General features: G+C 30.5%; 2 protein-coding genes across 4 annotated transcripts; both read right to left on the reverse strand.

Annotated features, from left to right (window-relative positions):
* Window positions 1-1,992: 1,992 nt before the first annotated feature.
* On the reverse strand, window positions 1,993-4,281 carry LOC132757391 (uncharacterized). The gene is made up of 4 exons (XM_060748661.1): window positions 4,221-4,281; window positions 3,274-3,444; window positions 2,667-2,848; window positions 1,993-2,304 (listed from the first exon to the last, which is right to left on the reverse strand). Exons 2-4 carry the CDS (start codon window positions 3,428-3,430, stop codon window positions 1,993-1,995), a joined length of 651 nt encoding a protein of 216 aa, XP_060604644.1. The 5' UTR covers window positions 3,431-3,444; window positions 4,221-4,281.
* A 145-nt stretch (window positions 4,282-4,426) lies between these two features.
* LOC132757392 (uncharacterized) lies at window positions 4,427-13,359 on the reverse strand. 3 transcript variants are annotated; one of them, XM_060748663.1, is made up of 11 exons: window positions 13,222-13,341; window positions 12,664-12,925; window positions 11,994-12,047; window positions 9,428-9,731; window positions 8,993-9,051; window positions 8,694-8,826; window positions 8,090-8,230; window positions 6,857-7,198; window positions 6,194-6,637; window positions 5,410-5,568; window positions 4,427-5,044 (listed from the first exon to the last, which is right to left on the reverse strand). In XM_060748663.1, the coding sequence occupies exons 2-11, from the start codon at window positions 12,802-12,804 to the stop codon at window positions 4,848-4,850; spliced, it is 1,974 nt and encodes a 657-aa protein (XP_060604646.1). In that variant the 5' UTR covers window positions 12,805-12,925; window positions 13,222-13,341; the 3' UTR covers window positions 4,427-4,847. The 3 variants fall into 3 exon arrangements, with proteins under 3 accessions (XP_060604646.1, XP_060604647.1, XP_060604648.1); XM_060748664.1 differs by lacking the exon at window positions 12,664-12,925 and having other exon boundaries at window positions 13,222-13,359; XM_060748665.1 differs by lacking the exon at window positions 5,410-5,568.
* Between the last annotated feature and the right edge of the window lie 6,156 nt (window positions 13,360-19,515).

Consider the following 19,515-nt stretch of genomic DNA (forward strand, 5'->3'; position numbering starts at 1 on the left):
TTTTCGAGGCCTGAAAATAATTCCCACGGCCACAGACGGGCACCCTGAGGGTCTTTCCCCACCAGATTAGTGGAACGTTCCCATATGACCAAAACACTGTGTCGCGGTCTGTTACGGTGAAACCCCGAACAGACAACAAAACAACAATATAACAACATTGTACCACATATTTAGGACCCAATTTTAGTTTTGAAGATTGTGCCTTAAAACTAGCTTAAAAATCAGCTTGTATAAATTTTAAACAATATTATGAAGGGTATTTCTTCATAAAAGCTATGCTAAAACGTTAGTTCGGTTTAAATGACTTCAAAATTCGAAATTATTAAAAAATCCCCGGTGAAAATTTCAACCCGTACAGCACTGACGTACTTCTATCTGTTTAAATAAACTTTTTCCCTTAGACCCTTTTACTCATCTGATTCTAGTCATTTATTTTTATTTTTTTCTTAAAACTTCTTATTCATTGCTTATCTTTCAAAAAATTTTTAAATTTTTTTTCCACTCAAGAAGAGAAAGAAGGAGAAAGAAGAATTCATTGATTATGACATTCTTTTTAAAAGTTTCGTCGGCAAAACAAACCAAAAATGTCCAGCCACGCCCAATTAATGGAAAAAACAAAGGATTCTTTATAATTTATCTTGTCCACCGGTTAAACCGGGCAACAATTTTAATTTCTCGACTAATTTATAGGACTCTATTTTTAACTCTTGCATCTTTTAATGGTTTTGTTTTCCCCTTTCTTGCTTTTCGCTTTTCTCATTAAAAATTTTTCAACCAACAAAAAAGATTGTTACTTTAAAAAGTTTTAACATTTAAAATTTCATTCATGCAAGTGTCAGAAAGATACAAAAGGTTTATTTGTTTTCTTTTTGTTTGGATTTTAAATCACATGAGGTATATTTACGATATTTCAAAATTTTAACTTTCCCATGTGCAAATTCATTTTTTTTCAGACCTGAGAGGTACATGCGTTACAACTAGCACCTTTCCCTGATAAAGCGAAATGGAAATTAGGTTCTTTCCACATGCTAGGACGGAACCTTTGGAACTTTCAGCGGGTGAAGAAGAAGTTAGCAATGGTTTTTTTAAAATCAGCAAAACCTAATTCACCCAGCCCGAAGACTCAATTTGGCATTGTTTTAAGAGAATATATATATTGATATAAAAAATTTCGTAACTTTTAAAGTTTTTTTTATTAAAATTTGTTAATACAATAAATAAACATTAATCTTTTATATATTTATTCATATATTTAAAAACATTTTAATATTATTTAATAAAATGTTTTTTAACAATGCAACTTAGGTTTTTAAGATTTAAATTTTCCCCAAACTTTAAAAGTTTTTTTACCCGGGAAATTTTCCCAACTCTATGAAAGTTTTCCAATTTTGGGAAATTTTATAAAATTTAAAAAATCAAATTTTTGTTTTTTTTCAATTCTGAAACAGAACAGAATCTTTTCGAAGTTTTAGTTTTTGATCTTTTCCATAAACTGAAAATTTTTCCCTGTAGCTAATTGTTGGGATTTCCCTATAACATTTTCCCCCCCGTTTACAAATGTCCTTAATTTTTCCCGAAAGGGATAAGATAATATTTCCAAAGGGGCTTTCAATTTTTGTTTTTTTCTCCTAGTTGGCATTTTAAAAAAACAGATGCCCATTTCCAAATTTTAAAAATTCAGTGGTAGCTAGAATAAGGAAAAAAAACATATCAATTGAAATGTCAAATAATAGACCTTAAATGAATAGTCTAACACTGGGTATTTGTTCATGCAAAGAATTATTAATTATAACGTACACCTGCTATTAAAAACTTAATTATTTTTGTAGTGTACTATGGTACAATAATTTTAATCTAGTTTTATAGAAACAAATAGTTGTTTTAAAAAAAATACCCAAAATTTGAATAACCAAAAACTTGGTTTTAAAATTTTTTAAAACCTTTGCTATTCTCTACATTGAAAAAAAAAAAGAAAAACTCGTACCCCGCCCTTTAAGAGCTTTGGCTCTTTTTTCTTTTACACTCGCCCCATTTTAATTTTTGTCTGTTTTGTTTCAGCACTTCATTGACATCTCCCTGTAACTGTAGCGTCTTCTTCAAAACTTTCCCATTATGAATTTCATGATTAAGTTTTGATTCTAAGTCTCTCACTTTCTCCAGAGATTTTCTTAGCTCCGGATTTAAATTGTCTTTTGTAATATCTTTTATCTCTGTATTGCTTTTAAGAATGACCTGATTATCATCGTATGTGCTGTTGCAAGACTCCAGGTTTTTGTCTAACAGTTTCTTCAGTTTCCCCCTGCTCTCTTTTTCGCAATGCATTTTTATTTGTAAAAAATAGAATTTGTTTTTGGGCTAAAATTTTTTACTTTGGGGTTTTTCAACTGCTACAGCTTGGGGGGAAAACCCGACCAACCCGTTGCAAAAATTTTTCATCGTCTTTCCCTTTTTCCCCTAAAACATTTTAAAAAGGGGTTTTGAGTAATAAACGCAGCTTTTGCTTTTTTTCTTTCCCCCTTTTTAAATGTCCTGCAATCAGTCAAAAAGGTTTTTTAAGCGTTTTTAAAAATTTTCAAACCCAAAAACTACAAAAAAAAAGTAAAAATTTATAAAAAGCCAAAAAAGTTTGGGCATTTAAAGGTTTTGGGGCTATTTTTAACTTTTACTAAAAAAAAACAGTTTAATCCTGTAGCTTCTGTCAGTCTATTTTGTTCATCACGCGATCCTAAGACTTTTTCAATGTTTGTTGGAAGACTTTTACTTCTATTTACATCGCCATCAGCTTTTGTTGTTTGACTCATGTTCATTGTTGGAAGTGGCAATTTCTCTCGATTTGCCAGAGCAAGTTCTAAAATGATTAAACTTTTCATTAAATTAAATACATATGACCTACATTTAACTTTAAAATTTCGACAGTTATTTGATAAAAGATATGAAAATATGTTTGCGGAACCTTTAACTAAACATTGTCCTAAAACAAACAAAATATGGTCAAACACATATATCGGTAGCATAAATGTACTCTAATAATACTCTAAATACTCTAGATAATTCATTAGAACATTAGAAGATTTATCCACTTAAAATGCCTCTCAAAGCAAATATCAAACTGGTTACTCTGAACCTTCTTGAAAAAAAAATTGATTTCCCTCGTGTAAAAATATTTTTAAGCGTATTAAAAAAACCATTTAACATCCCACAGTTTAATATCTCCCCCAAAAAATCTATTCTTATGAACTTTAAGAAAATTCTTTGATAATAAAAAGTGTTTACTTTTCCTTTGATTCTTGCATATGACACCGATATGGGTTTGAAGAACAGGGGCTGAAGAAATTTTCAGAGGTTTTCGTCGGCTATTTAATTTGGGTCTCCTGAAAAATTTGAATCTGTTCTTTCTTTTTCTAATTGTTGGCTTTGTCTTTGACCTCATGCATCTCTTCTGATCTATAAAAACAAAATCGTTAAACAATCACATATGAAAAGTATCATCGCCTTAGCACAATGGTTCACTACTTGGATCTACCTCTTCAACGAAAATTATTTACAATGTACAATTAAAACTTGCGTGCAAAAGAAACAGTTAGTTCTCCCATAGAGTAATTTCTACTTGTGTTGCAAAATTCTCTAAAACATTAAAAACACTTGCTCTGTTCTTCAGTTCATCTCTCATATAAGCCATGTATGCTACTTACAATTGAATAATGAAATGTGAAAAGGTAACTCTATCAAGGGGAAACAACGTTCATTGTCGTAGCCCCGCTTTCTACAAAAAATATAACCATTAGTCAGTATAAATATACATGTTATTCTTGAAATACTTATTAATTGCCCACCCCGAAATTTATTTGAATTTTGTTTCTTCAAAAGGGCTTTTTTATGTGACTTATATTTTGGTGTTTTGGAATTTTCAAAATACTACAGTACTTTGTTAACATTTTTTATGATTAAAATAATTTTGCATTCAGTGCTATTTTCTTTAGATAATCAGCAGGTAACATGCTATGAAAGCAGTATTAAACATTATAACATTCACATTTTAAGACTCAATTAAACCTAGTCAACAATTGTCATGTTATCTTGTTATTGTTATTGTTTCCGAGGGATCACTTTTCCTCCAGATTTTTTTATGCTTTCCTTTTCTAAAGAAGAAAAAAATGTATCCGTTTATGAGGCATAATGTTCCTTTAACTAGAACAAATCAGATCGGATTTCATTTTAACCTTTATCCAATTTAGATTCTTCCTCAAAAATATTCTCCTCTCCCCCTACACATTCCCCTTCTTCGTTCTCCTTTTTCTTCTTCTGTTAAGAGTCATCCTAAACTAAATTTTAAGGTAGAAAATATCTTTTTGGCTTCATTCTGGTTCTAAAAAATTATTTAATGTGGCTTTTAACATTTAACTTTCCAGTTACAAAAGATTAACTGATAATTCGAAATTCAAAAAATAATTTTCACATAACAATTAATAACATATTTTATCTATCTATCAAATATGATATTTAAATATAAATTTAACCGTTCTTCGCGGGTTTAGATATTGCCGGTATGATACGGACATTTTGGACTCTGGAAATGAAAACAAGGCTATGTTGGCTTTGATATGGATTGTATATGAATAATTTGCTCTCGGGAAATGAAAACGACGTCACTGGGGGTTCGATGTGAGCCTTTTGTGCTGAAAATAATAAATAGGCTAAAATGATAAGATTTGATCCAACAATTATATATTGAAACAACGCGTGGTACAAATGCTGAAAGTAAATTTTATTTCATTTCATAAGATGTGAAAATTATAATTTTATACTCTTTATGTGTGCATATTACAATTAACCTGGATGAAATATTTTTACATGACAAAGACACCTTTACCCGAATAATCTGCCGATGTTTCAGAAGGTTTTGAAGGTATTGATTTAGGAGTGCCAGACTTGTCCGTTCCAGATTGCTGAACTTTACTGCAGGTTTGTAGCGACTTTGTCGTGCCTTCGCTGTAACTGATTCGTTTTCTGGGAGAGGGAACTGGTGGTTTATTCAGTATTTTAACTGAAAGAAATATGTTTTCATACAAGATTAAGTGCCTTCATTATAACGTTTTGAAATACACTGACTTTATAGAATTGATACAATAAAAATAATAAATTCATTTCAAAATGCACAAGGAAAATGAAAATTTGTAAAATTAAGGCAGAATATGGTTATAAGATAATATGAAAAGAATTACACAAACATGGTTATAAGAGAATATGAAAAGAAGTACACAGTCAGCTATATAAAAAGAATTACACAATGAACATCTGTGACACCGAAATCACTCGACAATAATAGTCAGATAAAAGCTAGAAGCCGATTTAATTATCAGTTTTAGGACAGTTTATTTAAACAAGAATATTCGTGGAATTATATCTCACCTTTGTTTGAATGCAAAGGTGTATGGTCGGGAAAATAACACCTTGTTGGTTCTGGGGTGGTCAATTTTATTACTTCGACGCTGTTTGTATCGCTTGAATTGTCTTTGATATCTTTGATATCTATTTCAAGCGAATTTCCTACTTTCAAGCTATTTATATCTGCATAATACAAGATTAAGCAATTATATCAGGTATTAATAACTAGAAGCTTAGAGAGGCAATAAGTTACAATAGTAAACAAAACAGACAGCACACTATTATGTTATTGAATGAACAGTTTTAGCTGGAAAATATTAAGTGCTCAAATTATTTTAAAATTGTTTCCATTTTGGGTTTAATGTGTACAGAAATATTATGCAGAATATAATGACAATGTACTGCTCTAATGTTTGAATTACATGTTCATCACATACATGTAATTCTAACATGCGTAGTATTAATAATTTTAACATAAGCAACATAAAAATATCACATCCAACTGAGGGTGATGATATAGAAAGTTAACCTAGGCGTCGAAGAATCTCGTTCTTCGATTCACCCTCAGTGAAATGTGATATTTATTTTTATATCGAAAAAGTGCCTCTAGCGTCTAAGCGAGGGAGCTTACTAATACGAAACAAAATACCGAAAACATGTCATACGATATGCCCGTGAAGGCAGTTTGGTAATGATAGCAGGCCATAAGATGAAATTTACAACTAGTACCTTTTGTTAACTAAACGAATTAATAAATGTCAGAATGACAAAATTCCCTGTCTTTTGGAGAGAAATACAGAGTTATTACCTGTTTTAGAATACTGCTTATTCCACCTCCTTTGTGGAATTTGTGGTGGTTCACTGATAGACATACTATCTTCTGATGTCATGTCAGTCAGTGACCTGTATTCTCCGCTCAAATCTCTAGGCTGATATTCCTCATACCGTTCTGTTTCTTCAATCTCAAATGAATGTTTAGAAAAGTTGTCAAAATTTACTATTTCCGGTTTGTTTTCAGGTTTGCGCATTTTCATATACAATTCGTCTATTTCGTCCCTTCCATTGTCGCTATACTCTTTGGAGCAATCGAAATTCTTATAGCGTTCAGTAAAATGTAGCTTATTACTTTGGTGATCTTCCATCATTTCTAAGTAGTCATTTGTTCTCAAAGTTGTTGAAATTTCCTTTCTGCAAATATACTCATTGTCGTCGATATTGTCGTCAGTGTCTGAACATTTCTGTACTTTTTCACCTGTAGTAAAATATGTTGACAATGAAAGATGAGACATTTTTACTTTTAACCATTTCTTGAACACAATAATTATGAAATTAAGAATGTAAAATTCAACAAAGAAAGAAAATGCAATTCCAGCAGCTGGCTCCCTCAACCAGATTAATAAAACAAGCAAATTGGATGTTAAAATAGCCAATCGTAATTGTTAACTTTGATAACGGAATGTGTTCTGCTGACCTTCAGAATCAAGTATCTCTGGTATTGCCAGCAAATCTGCAGCTTCGTACCGTCCAGCGTTTGTAAGTGCATCAACGAAATGAGAGTACCAAAATTCGTGTCGCCTTGGGACCATATCAAGTAATTTATCTGTCGCGGCTAGAGAACCAAACATCCGTTCTGTTTGTATAATTTCTTCTTTATCTTCTGAGGAAATGACGTTATAAGCCCAGAGTATTTGCACCACCTCTTGTGGTACAATTAACTCACGAAGAACAGGTGTTATTATTTTCAAATATTGTCTTTGGTATGTATGGTCAACAGGCTCTTCTCCTCTTAAAGTGTCGACAATGCATTTATATCCTGCAAACACATATAGATGTAAATGTATACAATTATACATTTACACACAGACAATCTAGAAAAATTAAATCGTTCGAGATCTATGAATATGGAAATTACAGACTGTTCATGGGCAATTGTAAAAGTTGGAATCACCGGTGCCTCTAGCATAGACTTAACTAGCATTCATTCTTCAATCCTATCAATTTTTGAATAAATGACCAGAAGAAAACAAGATTATTTATACAGTTCACATCGATAAAAAACAAGTATCGTGTAAATGATAAACATATATCTGTTTGTGGTAATGATATGATGGCAGACTCAATCATTCGAGTGTTTTAATTATTATATTATGTTGGTTTTAATATGTTTTATTCAGAAATTTAAAAATGAATAAATTAGCAACATTAAGGAAACTGAAAAGAAAGCCTTATAAAAAAGCACCATCTACATTTATTCATATCAGTTCTTATTGTCAGTGGTGGTTCAATTAAGTAAATTACAGTAGTTTAGAATATTAAATTAAAAAATATATATTCGTAATTATTAGAAAATTATTTTTAAAACACTTAGAACTAGATCAAAAAGAAAATTTAGAAAGATGAAATGGATTGAAGAACTTCATATGTGATTGTCAGACATACAACTAACATTTTTATCATTTTATATTATGTTGAGTTGCAGGTGAGTTACAGTAACATTTTTTCTTCATCTAAGCGTACATTTTCTATAGAAAGCTAAACGACACCAACATTTGCTGTTAGTAATCAGGCAATATGAAAAATACCTGATCATCAGTTTTAATAATAAACTTGACATTATACTATATCATGGCATTGTTATAAGGCATAGTGATTTAGTCTCAAGATCATTGGGCATAATATGAATTAAGTCTGAAATTGGAATTACCACATGCTTCCAATGCTTGCATGAATTGTCTCCAGCGTCCAGGCTCTGTGTTGCTTCCTGAACATAACTCATCAATGAGGTATATTATAGCAGCATGTGGATCTCTTTCTTCAATGGCACGGATTTTACATTCAACATTGTCTGAAAATAGAGACAGTTATTATTGATCTATTGACAAATATAAAAATGCCATGAGTTTTAGTGTTAAAAATAAATAAACAACAAAGAGCAAAAATGAATATTAATTCTTGAACATGTCATTGTTTTATAAGCATTCAAACATATGAAATACTTGAAAATTCTGCGATATTGAATTTGGCTGCAAAGCACTTTGAGCGAGTACGAGATATTATTGATATATGTATATTCCATTAAATTGCACCAAAAACTCGAATTATGACCTCAGGAATTTCAAACAAATAACATAACTTAGTTCTATTGTTTTTTTGTTTTTTTCAATATGAAATGGTTTCCACAATGAAAACATACTGTCTTACAGATCTCTTTCTTCTATCAGATTACAGCATTATAGTGATAAACTGTAAATGATTTTTTTTTTCAATTTTTACTTTAAGTAAAAGAAGAATTTGTACTATGTGCTTACACAAAAATGGTAAATGAGGTAGCAGTCTCTTCACGTTGACGTTTTTAACAATGAGTGGCTTGAATATCTTGACCATCTGTTCATAATTAGCTCGGCGTTTAGGAAACCCATGATAAACATTAGCATGATCATTCTGAAATTAATAATAAACTAAGAATAGTAATTATAAGACATATACACAAGAATAACATAGGTTTAAAATATCAAATCACAAGAATCTGGACGTAAAATCATCATGTTATCTTGAAATTCAAATAAAGCCTGACTCTCTCAGTTAAAATAAACTTTTTTCAACATACATTTTTATGAACTGACATTGGTTGTTTCTGTTCCGTGTCTGACAGGTCCATCTCGAGATCTAAAAAGGAAATAACGTCATGAATATCCTGTGTGCAATAGGCTTTGAATTAAAGTTTACACAAACACATCGATTGCCCATTTAGTTAAATGTATGTGCACTGTGCAAGCTTAACATTTGTCAATAAAAAAAATGCTGTTATATAATATACATGTATTTGTTGTGTATTTTAAACGTTCCAGGAAGTTTTGTGGTTTAACTCAGTCGCTATTTGAAATTCTGCTACAGGTAATATAATACAGGTGGTTTACAGAGGTTAGTTGTTGCACCCGCGACTTGATATAATGCTCATGCTAGGAAAGCCACATTCGACAAAACAATTGAGTCATTTAAAACTTAATTAAAAGACTATAACATAATGCAAAATAAAACTAACCATTAATCACGTCATAATGATCTGGTTGCTCGGGAGTCTTTGGTTTTGTTTCATCTTGAATATTTTCGGGGTTAACGGGCAATTTTGGTAATGTCTCTTGTAAAACAGTTTCATGATAGAAAAATTGACCGGAATCATATCCACATGCATCATCATCCACACCATATGTTGTTCCCGTACTCTCATTGACTCTTGGAAGCCACACGTCAAGATCGGGATTACGTATTTCCCCGTTGTTTTCATCCGGTTCACCTTGCAAATGGTATGTAGGATCATGCATCGGATCATCTTGATTTATGGGTAACTGAGGATGTTATTAAGCACATGTTAAATGTTATGATAATGAGTGAGTCAAGATAAATCGATAAGTCTAAACCAGTATTTAATTATAATCGGCAAAATTAAAGCTTCTGGCAAACAAACGGTTATTGATGTTTTTAGAAAAAAATACATTCTAAATGATAAACTTTATTTCACAAATGAATACTGTGGAATTATACATATTCCATTACATTTGTTTGTAAAACGATGTTGATTTTTTTTCTCTCATTTTTTTCTTTTGTTTTTGTTTCTTATGTTTTTTATGTTTTGTGTTCTACTGAAATAAACACGCAAAACTGTTGTTAAAAAGGGATTTTCCCGTTTTCAAAATCCATTTAGGGCAACATAGAAAATCACATGATCCGAATAAGATAATAAATTTTCTCTTCAGCAGAAAAGGAAGAAATGAATGATAACAAGCATTAATACGGTAAAAGATAAATACGTTTAGAAAACAAAATATGCTTAGTAATGTCAAAAACAAATTACTCATTAACAATGATGACAAAGCTGTGTTATCAAATTATAAATTGACAAATAACGCAAATTCAAATATTAAGCTAGTTCATACAAAAAGTACTAATGTAAAAAAAGAAAGTAATTAACTAACCAAATAAAACAATGAAAAGACAAAAAATAACGACAAAATATATATAAAGACAACAAAAATGAGAGTTGCGGAAATTTCAAAACGAAGTGACTTCAAGCGAAAAGCTCGAGAAAGCGTCACATAACAATAAAAAAGAAAAATAACTGTTGAAAACCATAATACTGTCCTACTAAAAATATTAAATGAACCAACATGAATTCAAAAACATATACATACAGGTCCAAAGCTTCCTAAAATATAATTCAATCAACAAAAATGTATCTGCCTTAATAATCGACAAGTAAACATTTTAGTAACATACTTCTTTATTGTGTTGTATCGGATAATGGTCTCTAACCATAAGTTATTATATCATTGCTTACGGATCAAATTTTATAAGATCGATGTTTACAAATATGGTTTAAAATCATTGCTGGTAAAAGTGTCAAAACATTTTTATGCTGGTATTTCTGGCAGAAACATATGTATTATTCTCTAGTTTTATGTAGATAGTATTAACCCGTGCTGTTTTCAACTTTTGATGACAGATGCTTTTAGAAACCTCCAGTCACTGTTTGCGGAGAGTACCTTCAAGTCACTTTTGATTACATAATATCAACGTCTGTTTTAAAAATGAATGGAATGACAACACAGACAGACTCGGTGCGTAATTTTGATTTTCGAAATATAAGATCAAATATGAGATAAGGGAGCTATCCAGCTAGCTAACGGAGATCTTATTTATTCAGATCCATTCTGCACCTGATAAATAAACCTGTTTTGAACAACGTGTTCTTATCTGTTACGCACGTTAAATATTTTTCGCATGACGGATTAAGAGTCATATCTCAAATGATACAAATTCTTTCTTTATATCGTTTATGTCAACAAGAGGTAGTAATTCAGCTAAAATTGATGAATTTCACGCTTTTCAGATTTTATGATATCTTTAAGTAAACACTATCGTTTTTTAAAAAAAATCGTCGTGGTCGTGAATAAACTAAACTGCATTATTTCTGCTTGTACTTCCTGTTAAACAATAAGAGTTCAATAAATGACTCATTCAAGTACAGACTCTAGTACTTTGATAGGCAAGTATACCGACATCTAGCAACTTAAAAAATCATTTAAATCAAACGGTGAAGTTAAAAAATCAGACAGTTCATATTTTGAGCAAAATTACAAACACTTTTCAGGGCATGTTCAGCATTAATGTAGAGAAGGCACCAAAGGTTAGGAGCTTCCCTGCCAGACTGAGCACATAGGAAACGGCTGCTAGATATTTACTTTATCATCAGCGATTTTAGGGGACTCGAAAAACCAAGTAACGATCACTGGACCAATCAAGATGACGAACAACTTCATCTAGGGATTAGACAATGCTTAAAATGTCTCCAATGTATCATTGAACATTCATTACCCGAAGTATCATTATGAGCACTAGATGTCATGTAAGTAACCCTAAAGCTCAAAGATGTCTAAGTAAAATTGCTCTCTTGTGTGATCAACCTTGCAAGAAATTTTTCAATATTAGCAATAGATTGATGTATATTCTGGGAACTTATTGAATATATCATATTTTATATGACTAATACTTCTTTGGAGAAAATATCGGTTACTATTGATAAAAGTGATATGGTAGTAATTGTTACTTACGTCATCAAAATAATTCCACCTGACAGGCTTAAAGTTATCCCTGACCCGGTATCTCTGGAAAAAAGAAATTGGTCATTAAATGTTGATGGGGTATACATAGTGTCGAACTCGACATAGAAACTTACTCCTACAAAAAAAAACAACCGAGGCAGCCTATTCGTACAGACATAATCCTTCACCATTATTGTACATAATTCAATAAAAATATGAAGTTCTGCAACTAACTAAAAAGTCGTCCTCTAAAATACTTCTTTTTTTATACATTTAGAATGTTACACGACAGGGTATCTCTGCTTATCTCTTACAGTTATATTTCAATTATCGCCTTTCTTGCATAAACGTTTAAAAGAATATTTTTAAAGTCTTCAACTCGTCAACAATTTGCCCGGGAGTTTTATGTGAAACATAAAAAATAATCAGCCAGATATTTGAGATTTACGATCTTTACAAGCCATATTTACTTTTTAAAACTGTTTCTGCCCAAAGGTTTTACAAGACTTATAAGATGTTCCAAATATTTGAGATGTCTGTGTATTATTATGCATTTTAAACGTCTATCTTCGTCTTACATGGACAGGACCAGTCAAACTTGAAATAACTATTTCTCAAAAAATCTTTCTATTAGGCGTTATCCAAGAGATTTAATAGAAACAGCAAATATTTTTAGTACCAGATATATGAATTTCAATATGCCGGTAAATATAATACTGCTCTGATCTTCAGACTTCAAAATGTAAGTTACTAAATTTAGAACGTCTTCGTCACACGAATTTTGGTAGTCCATATTTTTAATGGCGATATCATGTACCATTTCAGCATTGATAATAAACCCTTTGCATAATTCTCTGTCTGCTTAACTTGCCTTGTTTGAAGAATTAATGGCTCAACCGATTTATAAGATGTCTTGTTCCAGACAACAAAAACGGTTCCTCCTAAGGGTCAAAGATGAATATAAAAATCAATATGATAACCAATATGAAGTAACAAAAAATTAGGTCAAATCTAAAATTTATATGATTGATTGGAAGTGATATTCAAACAAAACAAATCTTTGGCAAAAAGCAAAGCATTATAATTAACATTAACCTTTCTCATGTGGAAAATGGTTTTTGAAAACACAGTGATGAATATGGTACTTATTTATGACAAAAAACTATATCGTTTTAGAATTACAGTACCCGTAGTCGGAAAGTACGTTGATTTAAACATAATTCGTTTTAAACATTACCTTATTATCATGCTTCGATATTTTACCACCCATGATAAAAAAAACTTTAAAACAATCCAAAATGTGTGTTATGTCACAATGTCTAATTCATCCATTTAACTGATTGAAATAGGAAGTTATAAAAAATATTATATAGGGTGTATTTTGGTTAAAAAAGGGTTTTTCCAATGAGTTCATACACTCACGGGTAGAATGTTTACATATGATAATGATAGTCTATTTCACAATAACTTTTTCGGTAAGGGTCACGTCCTTAATGATATGACATCTCAGCTATATGGAACGTTACAATCATATAGTTTGTAAGAAAAGCTGTTAATACCTGTAATACCTTTTTAAAAGTCACTCCATTTCAATGTGAAAAATAAACAATGAAAAAGACTATAAACTCAAATATCATATTTCAAAATGTTTAAGTCGCTTTGTTATATTTAGCCTACTATATGCTACGTCATGTATTCTATAAATGCTACGTTCATAGATGTCGTTATAGTTACGTCAACTAAATTGTACAGTATTTCTTAATATATTTTATCAACTTGCTTGGGTTTTTTTTACATTTTTTTAATTTATATTTTTTCGTGAGAAGTATTTAAATGGTAATAGATGTTTTATTTTTAGAAACATCGACCAATAAATATTGTTTTGTTTTATTAGGACAAAGACAAAGATTATCGAGCATTAGGGTACATTTTTATACTAGAACTCACGCCACTTGAGCAACTTAATTCTCAAAAAGTTTAATTACACTTATTAACCATTTCCCTCATGAGCATATTGTGAAAAAATGGACGTTTTCATTGAAAGGCCTCCTGTTACAAGTTCAAACTGCTATGAAACTATGAAAAATGCTTCAATACTAATCAAAGTTGGCACAAATATTGGCCATTGCCTTTGTAACGACATGCTCAGTCTTAAATTCCCTGTTACCATGGCAACGAGGGGACATCTGAAAATTGCCAAAAATCGCTATTTTGCGTTGATTTTTTCCAACAAGTTTGATTTCAAAGTACTGCAACTTCTCAATGGATTGAGATAGAGTCAACGTCTGTTCAGCGTTGGTTACACATAACCCTATGACCGTCAAAACACGTGTATATGAAGTAAAGGGTTAAGTAGAGAAATTTTAAATAATGTTTTCATATTGCGTAAACATGATCATACAATTAAAACAGCAAAAGCCATACTTTACATCAACATATTTTTTTCCTTTTCTATTCTGGTTCCAAATAGTTTTTACATTTTTCCTTCATGGGAATATGTATTTTGTTTGTGAATGTATCTAGTGACAAAAATAATGCTCTGTGTGTTCATGTCAACGATGGGAGAGAACCTATGAAGAAAGTTTTGCCATGGAAAACTTTGTAAAATAAAGTTATGAAAATATTTGCCATGGGAAACTTTTCTTTCCAAGGCAAAATACCGAAAATGGTGCATGCATTTCTCAAATAAAAAAGAACATAAAGTGAAATAAAAGGAATCAAATTGAGTGTGATACCTATTTGTTTATTTAACAATTCAAGAAAATTTTCATATTTTGAAATCGCTTATTTGTTGAATTTGTTAATAATACAAAACAAAAAACTAAACTAAAGAGAAAGCCGCTGCTATTATAATTATTACGTAATCTATTTTCGTGGTATCTCTATATCTTTATATCTCTGTACATTTTTATATTTTTATATATCCAGATGTATGTTTTTCAAAAGTTTTAACCTTTTCCCTGCTTTTTTCTGGAACCAAAAGTGACTGGCCTTTGTCACCATTATAGAGTATGGCCACCCTGCACGTTCCAAAATTTCCCTCTCTTTTTAAATCAATTTTAAAATTAAATACAATACATGTTGTTCTCGTTTCGTTACACAATTAATCAATTTTACCTGTACCTTTCAAGACTTGTTCGGTTGTTTTTTCATGCAAGATCATTGTGCAATTACTTGTGGAGACACATAACACCATGAATATGAAGAAAATAAAGTTCTTAATGCGTTATTGTACTTATTTATATCGACGAAACACAAAGTCCCCTCAAAAACTATAGACAGATTGTCATTTCAAGAATTTTCTTAAAAAGTAAACATATTCCTGGAAATATATGTAGAATTGTCGGTTAAAGTATATACTGTCAAAGTAAGCGCTTTTTTTTGTTTCTTTTAATTTGGCCAACGATTAACTATTTTGGTCCGTTTCCATACAGTGTAACTCGTTTTAATCATAGCATTGTACAGAGAAGGCGTTACTACATTCCTGCAATAATGGATATCTGCATATACTCGGTGTACTTGAAGAAGTCAAATGACGTGACTCAAAAGTATAGCTCCCTAAAATGGCGTTTGACAATAAATGTGCTCCACAGGGGTGCAGAAACCTATAAACATAAAATTCGGAACAAAACTTACATAGATCAAATATGGCACTTTAAACGTTAGAAATTTAAAAAGATCATAAAGAAATATATCCAGAATTAAATTAAACATCGATGTTAAGAGAGATTTTAGCCTAGTTTGATTGAAAATCTTTTGAACGCTTTTTATTCTAGATTTATAAACGCAATAAGAATTATTATTCTTGAAAAACAGAATAAACAAAATGAACTAATGGTGTGGAATTAAGCAAACAAACAAATTGTATAAACCTCCATCAAATGATATATCAAACCTCGAAAAAAATATTTGCAGTCATGTAAAGCATACTCTGAGTTTGAGTTTCTTTAAAATGACACTATGCTCATATTTTTATTGTCAAGTTGAGCTGAATTGATTTCATATTTCAAAAGATTGACTGTTAAAATGGTGTTTGACCAACAGGTGATATTTAAAAATGTTTAGGATACAATTATTGCCTTAAATATAAAAAGACTGCCCACACTTTTTATAAACTGAACGTTACACGTAACTTCTACTGTAATGGATATTTACAGAAAAAGTCCTTAGGACCCGTGTGTTATTTATTGTTTTTGCGAAGTCAATTATTAAATCAAAAGGAATTATTGCAAAATGAAAACTTATTTATATATTCACATGTTCACTCACTATATACCCTTGTATGGGCATAATGTCACTTAATTAGGGAAAGGAGAAAAAACGGAGAATATGTATACAGTTTAGAACAAACGGTGATTTACTTAGTATTCGTTTTCAATAATAGGGGAGATGATAAAAATCTATGATGAAGGTTCCGCACTGCATTGTTTTATACTAAGAAGCTAATTTAATACATTATTTGACCATCAGTTCTACAGCTATTGTGATTTCAGATGCGCCTGCAATAACTGTTTCCATATTGCCATTTACAGTAGCCTTAAAATAAAGTAGGACTCCAAACAATTAATCCTAAATTACAATTTTTTTCCAGAACTTACAAATACAAGCTATTTTCAAAACTTGAAAAAGAGGTGGTTTTTTTTTTTTGGGGGGGGGGGGGTTGGGGTGGTGTTGTTGTTGTTTATATTTTTCTTTTTATTTATTTATTTATTTTGTTGTTTATTAACACGCTTTTGAACTATATATGTTGTTAATCATATGTGATTATCTAAATAGTGTAATTATGCATACATGTATATTGTTAAAATGAAAATTTATGTTACAGCTTTTCCTTGAAGTTGAAATATCTTTTCTGTATGACTTTATCCTAGCGTTTAATCATGTTCTTATGCAAGTTGCGTATCTAAAAAAATGTTATAATTTATTTATAGACATGTGTGCTGACAATCTTGTTATATGTACATGTATACAATTTGAAGAATGTCAATCGACAATCTTCTATTTCTCATAATAACTTGATGCTAATGTTTTAAGGAGTTTGAAAGCTATTAGTCAGACACTCTTTTCAAACGTTAAAGCTTGACTTTTGTACATACATTACCGTAACATCCATTTGCAACACCATTATCCTAAGTTTGGCGTAATATGCCGAAAAGTTGTGATTGCTTCACGAGGAATAAAGCTTCAATTTTCATCAAGTAAATTAAATCGCGTACTCTGTAGTTAAAATGTATATATCGGTATCCGTTTATTTTGGACTATTTTTTTCTCACCTTAAAATACCTAAGTGTAATGACTTTGAAAATGTCAATTCGAAATGATCTTTTTGAGAGTTAAATGAAGAGTGGGTGTAACGTTCATCTGTAAAAAAAGTAATCAGTCATTCTTTATGCATACGAATTTCAAAATGGTTGTTAAAATTTCCCATAAAACGATTTAAAAACCCCTCTTTTGTATGGCATTATGATGATATGAATAAAATCATATTTCCCTAAGTCGATATCATTAAATGGTTAAACCAATCAGAATGTATCTAGACGATGTTCACGAATTCGTGACGTATCATTTACCACTAAAAACAAAACAATTAATTTCCTTATAATTCGTATTTTACAATACAGGAAGTCACTATACAGCACACAATTTAGGTCAGACTACCCTTTTGATTTCCCATATACTTACATTGTGTAAAATAGCCCCTTAACATACTTTAAATCAAGTTTGACACATGGAACTCATCTTTCTATATATGACGGGGGAAAACCAATTATTTCACAAGATCCCTTCACAGTGGATTACCGTTTCTCTCCATTGACTAAAACAGGACTGACATATATATTTCACGGGAATGGAACCCCATATGTATTTCAAAACTTTTGGTAAAATGTAAACATTCATGTGAACATTTATTTCCCTTGGACATTTAAAGGTTGTTGTTTTTTCAATTTCTTAAAAAAAATCGAGGTACTGTTTAGAAATAATTTTTATACTTATCAATATCATATTTTCATCTAATCGCCTGGAGTACTATTGCATAAATAATGCAGTTCTCCCTGCATATTTAAGCCAATCGTTAGTCGCGAAACAAAGAAGTAGTCTGGCCAAAAGCTTTGTATGTGGTGAGAAAAAAGAACATATAAGCTTAAGTAAATGTGAAAGAATAAGCAAATACTTAAAATATCCTAAATATAGGATAAATAGGCTACATATATAGGCTACATATATATGTAATCTAAGAAACATAGTTCTTTGACAACCTTTAATTCTTTAATTTTCATTTTTTTTGCGGTTTTCTTTCAATATTTATAGAAAAACAAATCAACAAATAAACTCTGTAACCGTTAATTAAAACTTACAGAAAGATTTTGTGAATATATGTTCTTTTTTAATGTTGTTGTTTCATTTTTGTTGTTGTTTCTTTTTATTTTTTTGTTTTTGTTGTTTCTCTTTTTTGTTGTTATTTTGTTGTTATAACTGATTTTTCGTATTTGTGTTGTTCTTGTTGGTGGTGGTGTTTTCATGCTGCTGCTGCTGTTGTTGTTGTTGTTGTTTCTCTTTCATTTCTGTTGTTGTTGTTGTTACTGATTTGTTGTTTTGTTGCTGTTTCTTTTGTTTTTATCGTTTCTTTTCTTTAAGTTATTGTTTGTTGTTGTTTTTTATAAGACATTCCTAATGTATGCACAATTACATTTACATTTATGTTACTGTTTGAAACTGTGACTTTACTCTACATTAAAATTTTACGAAGCGTTTACGTTAAGTTTAAGTTCAGTAAAGTGCATATTTCATTTGACTTGCAAATAAATACACGTGTTTTTACATAAACGATAATAAAAGTCCGCTGTACCCGACATTCTATCATAAAGGACCAATATTTATATTCTAATTTAATCTTTTACTTCAAACATAGACGGTCTCTTTAAACTTTTGAAATACCTGTTGCGTTAAAGTGTTCAATACAAATACAGAAATACAAATTTCTATCGATTATATATATGTAAATATATCAAAAGCAAACAATTCAAATAAGGACAATTTACATTTACCAATAATAATCCGACATGATGGTTTAGAAATTGGTTAATCAAACGGCATTTTACTATATGATTTTTAAATTCAAACACCGTTTTACAAGGAGCCATTTTATCTTCGTATACATTAAGTGTAACTTTGGATATTAGTGTATTATTTATAGCTATGTTCATTTTAGTATAATTTTGATATAATTTTAGTTACAATACAAAATGTGTCGAATGGATTAGTATGTTTAATAAAGCAAAATACATTGCCCAATCATGTATAGGAAATATAAAAAGGTAAATATACATGTTTATATACTGTTATTCTATTACTTATGTTTATTTTAAGCGCTAAATCCATTAAATGTATGGTCTTAATGGATTATAGAGCCGAAAATCACTATAATACTAGCCGATGTTTATCATATGTTTTGTGTCTTCAAATAAATAAATGAATGAATTGAATGAAAAAAGCTTTATTTAAAGCACGCTGTGTGTAGGGGTTGTGGCGT

This window comes from Ruditapes philippinarum, unplaced genomic scaffold, assembly GCF_026571515.1.
Source record: "Ruditapes philippinarum isolate M1 unplaced genomic scaffold, ASM2657151v2 ctg2966_1_1_1_1, whole genome shotgun sequence".
NCBI lineage: Eukaryota > Metazoa > Mollusca > Bivalvia > Venerida > Veneridae > Ruditapes > Ruditapes philippinarum.